Source organism: Pithys albifrons, chromosome Z (genome assembly GCF_047495875.1).
Source record: "Pithys albifrons albifrons isolate INPA30051 chromosome Z, PitAlb_v1, whole genome shotgun sequence".
NCBI classification, from domain to species: domain Eukaryota; kingdom Metazoa; phylum Chordata; class Aves; order Passeriformes; family Thamnophilidae; genus Pithys; species Pithys albifrons.
In genome coordinates this window covers 75044187-75052573 of record NC_092497.1, presented here as the reverse complement: position 1 = coordinate 75052573, position 8387 = coordinate 75044187, and the positions used below count along the sequence as shown (strand labels likewise).

Below are 8387 nucleotides of genomic sequence, written 5' to 3'. Positions count from 1 at the left end.
AGGCAAGGCTGCCCTCTTGGTGGAGCTGTAATATCCTGTGGAAAGTGAACACCTTGCTTTTTGTCAGCGGGAAGGCGGCTGGCAGCCGGCTTGTTAAATAAGGTACCTAAATCGGAGGAAGAAATCTGCGTTCGAGGCAAAGGCTTGGGGCAAAATGCGAGTTAACTGGAACGTGCGAATTTTTCTGTGTGCTTCCGCCTTGCGTATGTACGGAAGAGTGCTGTCGTGGACGGTCGTTAGTTTGATTCCTTTCTGCTTCAATTCGGAAAGAAAGTTCAAGTACCAGCACGCCAATTTTTGTTGGGAGCTGAGCGTGTGTAGTGCTGCGGTTTGGCGGGATTTGCGCGCGCGCGGCGGGGTCCGGCCCGCGCTGCTTCCTGCGTCCCGCGGGCGGGGCGGGCTTCCTGCGCAGCATGGCCGTGTTCCCGTCCCCTCTGGAGTCCGCCAAGTTCATAGCTGACCACAGCAAGGATGTCTCCGTGGACGAGGACGGGGCGCGGCGGGTGGCAGAGAGCCTGTTTGACAAAGCTGCGGCGGCGGAGTTCGGGCTGGCGGGGTGGAAGAGCCTCCACGAGCTGAACCCCCGCGCCACCGACAAGGAGGCGGTGGACTGGGTGTTCCTGGTGGACACCCTCAACTTTTCCTTCTGGTCCGAGCAAGAGCAGCAGAAGTACCTGGTGAAGTACAAGGATAAAACCTACAGCGGCTACTGGTCCCTCTGCGCCGCCGTCAACAGGGCCCTGGACGAGGGTCAGTGAGCGCCGGGGAGCGGGGTCGGGCCGGGCGGGGCCGGGGCCGACACGAGCCGAGCGTGGAGGGTGGAATTGAAGGAGACGTCTCGCGAAGTGCTGCTCTCTCCCAGTTTCGGTAGCTCTGTGTTTGCAGGCAGTCCCGTGGAGCTTGGGGGAGGTAACTGCAAGGGCTTCCAAAATGCCGTCGTACTGAAGCTACTTAGCTCGTGGTCCTGACCAGATTATGACTCCAGTCGAAAGACTTTAAGGCTTGCTCTTAGTCAGCTATGCGTGACTTCGTTTATTTCACGTGTGTGCTTAAGATAATTCATATATTTCCGTGACAAATAAAAAAATGAGACATAAGCTGAGAATCCTCTGGGCTAATCTAATACCAGAGCAGCTCCAGTAAGTCTGAAAACCCGTATGGCCCTCAAACCAGTGGTTTAACCCAGTATTTTAAAGTTTCTTATTTAAAAAGTTTTTTTTTTTAAGTTTTGTATTTAAAACTGGTACTTCAGTGCTCAATCTTGTTGTTGTCCTCAGGGAAAATAACCCCAACCTGATTGTAGGTATCGATGAAAGTTTTAATTAATTTTATGCATAGTTGTAAATTAAGGGGGCATTAGTGTTAAGACGCTTTCTGTAAATGCACAATGGGATTAGAATCCAAGGGAAAACAGACCTATACCGACTACACTAGCAATATTACTAACTATATTTGCCAGCATGCTATGTAAACAACACACTCAAAATACGAAGACTAAGCAGCTTGGAAAAATTACATACTAAAATTAAGTATCGTTGTATTTTGGAAATTGTTTTGAGCAGCTCTGTGAGTGCAGTTATCACTGAAAACTAGGGTGATTGTAAGAGTTGACAGACTTTTCAGATCTTTCTGTACAAGTACTTTCATATGTAGCAGACCAATGTGTTAGGTCCTAGGATATGTTCTAATAACCTAAACGTCTTATTTTGACTTTTTGAAGGAATACCTATCACCAGCGCATCTTACTTTGCCACCATGACCCTTGACCAAGTTAGGCATGTATTTCGCTCTGACACAGAAGTGCCTATACCCTTGATTGAAGAAAGACATCGGGTGCTAAACGAAAGTGGAATAGTTCTGTTAGAGAAGTTTGGAGGCTCTTTCCTCAGCTGTGTTAAAATGAGCGAGAAGAGTGCTCAGAAACTACTACGTCTCATACTGGAAAATTTTCCTTCTTACAGAGATGAAGCTCTGTTTGAGGTGAGCTACTTCTAAAGCTGTGAAAACAGTCGTGCAATTTAGTAACAGTAAGAGACTTGATTGTTCATAACTAGACATGAAAAGGGTAACTTTTTTTTTTCACCACCGGAGTTGTGCCTTTTGTTTAATATGCTGTCTCTGTCTTTATTTTAATATATTCCAAATTCCAAATTAGATCATGCCTTCTTTGTGCTCATATTTGAGATAACTCCTGCCTGAAAAATCAGAGTATTTTTCCCCTTTTTTTCTCTTTTGCTTGAATTGCTGCCAACCTTCCTGCCCCCATCTTTCTTCTTTTACCTTGAGGTTCTCCACAGCTAATGAAGGAAATGAAACTGGTAGAATTAATGTACAGCTACTGGGACTCCACCCTCTTAACTGTTGTTAATTCAATATGCCTTGCACAAATGACACACGCCCCCCTGCATACTTTTATTAATGCTGGCAGTATACTGAAGCTTTTTGGTGTTGTTTTCCTGGAAGAAACTGATAGGAAGTAAACAAAGTCCATCTGGTATTTTCCGTCTCCCCGTTTCTCCTATACAGATATGCTTTTAGCATCGGTAGGTACGTAGCTGCACCTGTGCTCAGTTGCATGTTCAGTAGTATTCAGCTATTGCATCATAAAGTCCAAAAGACTATTTTAGTGCAGCCTATACTAACAAAATCTGTGCAGTCTTTTGGAGGTAGCTCCTTGGAATACCCATCACTGGAGCTCTGAACTTAACTGCATTTATTGTCCTTCAGTAGGTGGTATGATTTTGTTTTCCTTTGTCTCCTGCTATGAAGTAAGAAATGTTTACATGAAAAATAACAAGTTCTTTTTAAAACATCTTTGATGCTATTGTTTTAATTTATCTGGGGTTTTTAACATACAAAGTAATATATTGACAGTTTTTATGATCAAAAGAAATATTTTCCAAGTAAAGTGATGAGTTTTTTTCTTATCTTTATAGTGACTGTATTCATTGACCTTATGTTTCATGACATGAATGTGAGTGCTTTATAAAGCAAGCCTCCCTAAAAGCAGCAGCAGACTGCAGAGTGAAAAGGTGTTCCAAAAATGACCCCAGAGCCTAAGCAGTGACATAGTAATAAGGCCTGTTGCATGAATATGGAAGCTGTTTTTCTGCTTTCACTAAGCAAGATGTGTGTTTTGAAGATGGTGACATGGATCACATCATCAATGTCATTTCTCTGGCAGCAGGTTGAGCTCTCACAAGTAAGACTTCGTGTTCAGTAAAGGGTTAGGAGGGAACTGGAAAGATGGTGAGATACCCAAGAGCAAACTATTACTTTTCAAACATGGTTATAAAAAAAGTTCCACAGTAGCATCATACTGTCACAGAACGCTACAACTGCCCTAAATTCTGACCTTCTAGGGGAAGTTCTAAAATTAACACAATTATTTGGCTATATGCTTTTCCAAAGTCATACAAAAATATTTTAAAACATTACATGTATAATTATAGAAATTTTCAGTGTTTGTTTATTCTGAAAAATGAAATGCAAACCCAAACCAAAATCTTCAAACCATTGTTTTCTCCTTGGGTGGATAGTTCATATTTAGATGCTGTGCTGCATTTGATTCCCAACAGAATTTTAAATTTTAGACTACATTATACTCACATATCAGGGGTTTTGTGTTCTGACATAGACATAGTGGAGTCCTTTCTGATCCTCCAGTCATTGACATTGCATGTATTTATCTTTTAGTTACCATCACCTGGGACTGAGGTTGTAAAATTCTCATGATCCTCCTATTCTTTGGGGTTTTTTTACTAGCTGTGCTATCACATTTTGCTGTTTGCCAACACATTACTTCTCCTTTCCTCTAATATCAGTAGGACATAATTAGATATATCCCTTGATACTAGCACATTGTATTGGAGAGAAGATGTAAGTCTCTGTATGTGGTAGCTTTTCCTAGAAAGGAAGGGTGTTGTGGGAAAAAAACCGAAAAGCATAGTTGTATTGCCATGTTGTAAAAATTTGAGGGATTTTTACAAATTGTACTGTCTTTCACGGACAGAATCACAGACTGGATAAGGTTGGAAAGGACCACCGTGGGTCATCTGGTCCAACCCCCCTGCTCAAGGATGGATCATCCCAGAGCACATGGCACAGAATTGTGTCCAGACAGTTCTTGAATATCTCCAGTGAGAGAGACTCCACAACCTCTCTGGGCAATCTGTTCCAGTGCTGGGTTACCCACACAATAAAGAAGTGCTTCCTCTTTGAGATGTGGTATCATCCACCTAATGCTTTCCTTGCTTCCTGTTGAAAATAATTATGGGAAAATCTACTAGAAATGTTTAGTAGGCTTTTTCATATTGAGAATTTTATATAAATTCATGAGTTCTGTGCAGCATAAAAATTAACAATTGAAACAATAAAATTATAAATCCATTGGCTCGGCGATGAGTCCTAGACAGCATTTTTCTTCCAAATTAAATTGCAGCATGAAATGAAATGTTCCGTTTGAATTCTGCTGCCTTCTGCTCTTGCAGAATGGTGTGGTGCTGGAGACAATCAGTTCTTTCCTATATTGGAAAAATCTTAATGCTATGAAAGAAGAACACCCTTGCTTTGGGGCAGTAGGAGCTATGATAAAAATTGGTCTATTAGTTATTTACTTCCTGTTGTGATGTTTTAAGTAGTATTTTGACATTTAGCATACAAAATTGTATATGTTCTCCAGAAGTAAGTTTGTGCATCTGTTTCAGGTGCAGAATGAGGCACAGGGATGACAGGAGTTTTGAGTAGGTTTACAGAAACTGTTCTGTGAAATGTAGTTGGACTTCTGTTCCCAGTGTTTTTTGAGAATAGCATTTAAGTACAAAAAATATCTTTTGCTATCAGGAATAGCTGTATCATCTTAGCAATAAAGTAAAATTACATTAGCTGAAAAAAATGCCATTTTTAAACTTTGGTGGCAGTAAGGTGGCAGAATAAGACTGAAAATAAGTTGAATTGCCACCTATGTGTAATTCAGATTAACCATTGCAGTTAAATGTAGTTTAGCACGTATTGTCAAAAGCTATAAATGGAGGGAAACAAATACTTTTTTTCTTAAAGATGCAGATTTACAGTGACACATATTGTTCATCATAGTGTGAAAACCTCGGCAGCTTAGAGGTTATAGCATGTAATCAGTTTTTACCCTTTTGTCTAGTCACAAAAACTTGTAAATCATTATCAGGATTAGTAACAACAAAAAAGTTTGTGACAAAACTAGAACCACGCATAGTGTCTAGGAAAATATCATGTGTGGAAGTACATCTTTCACTGGAATTAATTTTCCTCTTTCCTCTGCACAACATATAGGAGCATTCATTTAAGTTTTCCTAAAATTTTATTTCCTTAATATTACAGACAAATGGATTAGTAAAATGTTTTAATTGTCTAATCCAACACATGCCTGTTATGCTTCTCATGTCAAACTAAAAGGTTGGATGAATGCTAGAGTGTCTGAAAATTAATGTTTGCTGGACTTTCAGCTACAGCATTTGCCAAGTGGAAGTAAAGCAACATGAATGTGTTCTGAGATCCAAGAATATTCTAAACAGTTTTTATTCCACTGCAAATGACTTCTGTTATATTATTCTTTTATTTATTTATGAGAATTCCACATAATTCTTATGTGCAGTTTGGATTGTTTATATTTTAAGGTGTTTGAGAGTGTTGCTCTTCTATTCTGTTCTAGTTAACTAACACGCTTAACCATAGGATAACTACATGTTATTCACTGTATTTCTTGATGTTTCAGGCACTTAAATAATCCATAAATTTCTTTCTTCAGAAAAAGAAGGTGTCTTTCTACAAACGAGCACAAATACTTGTGGCTGATACATGGAGTGTATTAGAAGGCACAGGAGATGGCTCTTTTGATGATATTTCTAGTCTGACAATTTTTGCTGACTATAGAATTCCTCAAGTTCTTGTTCACTTAAAAGCGATGAAGTATTCTGAAGAATTAATGAAGAAATTACGCAAAGGTTTGTTCTGCCCTTACTGATATTAAGTAATGTTACCCCTCTTGATGTGGTAGACTAAAGCTAGTTCTAAAATGTAATGTTTTGTCCATGTAAGGGTTTTGTGTACCTTTTTTCTTTAGGGAACAAGAATTTCTTACATAGTGATGAGGTAACATGCAGGAATTTTTTCCCCAACAATGATCTTGAATGAGATTTTAAGGTTACTTTTCTGTAAAGACTTGACTTTTCTGTGGATTAAACATTGGTAAGGGAGGATTAGAGAAACTCTAAGGTAGTTGATGTTCAGGTTTTTGAAGAGCTGCTGTTGCTAAAACCACGTTGCAGCATGAGAATAGTTGTGATTTTTGAGGGTCATGTAAAAGAAGCAGTGATTTCATTAACTCAGAGATGAATGTAAAAGCATGGGAATTCATCTTTATTTGTACTGAACTGCTAATTAACAAGCAAAACAATATTATAAGGGTCCATTAAAAAATACTGCTTTAAATGAAGTTAACAGCATATGACTAGAGTCTCAGTTTTACGGATGGTTCCAGCTTCCAGTACTGATGAAGCATGAACTTTAGTGAATAACAAAAAAAAAAAGCTAATCCCTCTTCCACTTTAAAATGACTGTATTTAGAGATAGGATGGTGTTACTTTCAAAATTACTCCGCAAGATAAACAGATGAATGCAACTGTCCATGGATCTTAATAGAACGGCAATATATATATACGTCTATGTGTGTACTTATATCCTAAGCTGACCATTTATATCCATTTTATCTTTCCATGAATCCTAGTGAGAACATTCCCATTCAAGTAATTCTGATGGTTCCTTTTACATTAAGTTTTGGAGGGTAGTGTTTCTTTTAATTTTAAAATCTTAAAATAGAGTGATCCTGGCAGAAAACAAAACTATAAAATATATTAACTATAAAGTATACTGTAATAAAAGACTGTCCTTTTGTCTCCACAAGCAGAGAAATGATCATATGATGTGCAGTATTGCCTGTTCTTTTCTAAAAGCAGTTCCTTAGAATACAGGATGTTGTTTTAATTGAATGGGAGGTAAACTTTTAAGTGCATATGGTAGAATTAAACCAATCATTAGAATATGACTGTTAACGGTTCTAGTGTAAGTGATGGCAGCTGGAGTCCTAGAAGAGAATAAATATGAGGAAGAGAATAAATATGAGGGGGAAAAAATGAATAAATTCAGGCAGTCGTTGTCCTTCTGTCTTTTGCATGTAAATAGATTGCTGTCTCTTGTGTCTGCAGGAACAATTTTCCAATCTGGAGACAAAGAGGAGGTAGAGATCCGTGGCTGTTCTATTTGGTGTTGTGAATTGATTTGTAAGAAGTTGAAGGAGCTCTATCAGAAGAAGGGTCAGGACACACATGAAAAGATCAATGCGGTTTTACTGGATTATTATCTTTGGGACTATGCCAGAGATCACAGGGAAGAGATGAAAGACATTCCATTTCACCGAGTACGGTGCATATATTACTAAGTTCTGTCTGATAGCTGTTGTATTCTTGCATTATCTTTTGCACTGCAGTTTTGCTTTTTGTACGGTGGTTTGTCATGGACGAATTTGGAACTGATTAAATCAAATGCTTGTTTGCTGGTGATGTATCATCTTGCTTTGCTGCCTTTTTTCCTGCCCCCTCCCCCTCCACTCTCCCCCCCACCCCCCCCAACGGCTTCTTCTAATCTTTTGCTTGTCCTGACTGGAATTAGCAGTGTAAACTTTGCCAGACAACCCATGTTAACGCAGGGTTTATGACTCCTGCGTTGAGCTCTGTGTCTGTGTGGATACCTGCCTGTGTGCACACCCCAGTGTGTGTGTGCACTTGCAGTGCAGCTCGCCGCCTCCTTGGCTGGTGCCTGCCCGTCCCCTCTCACACCTGCACAGAGATGGCAGGTGCTCAGTGCATGTTCAGAGATGAGAGTGGAACCAGTCCATTCGTCTAATAAACAATGTGGTGACAGATGTGACACAGTGTACGTCTGTGTTTTCACTGGTGTGAGCAGCCCCCAGTGAGATGGAGGGGTGGGACACTAACTCCCCATGGGTGGGAAGGAGTCACAAAATCACAGAATCATTTAGGTTGGAAAAGACCTCTGAGATCATCCAGTCCAACCCATGACCTTAGCACAATTTTGTCAACTAGGCCATGCCAGTAAGAGCCACGTCCAGTCTTTCCTTGAACACCTCCAGGGGCAGTGACTCCACCCCCTCCCTGGGCAGCCCATTCTAATGTCCAATCACCCTTTGTGTGAAGAAATTCCTCCTGATGTACAACTTAAACCTCCCCTGGCTTAAGATTGTGTCCTCTAGCTCTATCGCTACTTGCCTGAGAGAAGAGACTAACCCCACCTGGCTATAACCTCAGTCCAGGTAGTTGTAGAGCGTGGTAAGGTCA

The 8387-nt window shown here is 40.2% G+C and overlaps 1 protein-coding gene across 1 annotated transcript; it reads left to right on the top strand.

Annotated features, from left to right (window-relative positions):
- Positions 1-367: 367 nt before the first annotated feature.
- On the top strand, positions 368-7592 carry QNG1 (Q-nucleotide N-glycosylase 1). The gene is made up of 4 exons (XM_071580474.1): positions 368-750; positions 1721-1980; positions 5783-5978; positions 7239-7592. The coding sequence occupies exons 1-4, from the start codon at positions 414-416 to the stop codon at positions 7469-7471; spliced, it is 1026 nt and encodes a 341-aa protein (XP_071436575.1). The 5' UTR covers positions 368-413; the 3' UTR covers positions 7472-7592.
- Positions 7593-8387: the final 795 nt, after the last annotated feature.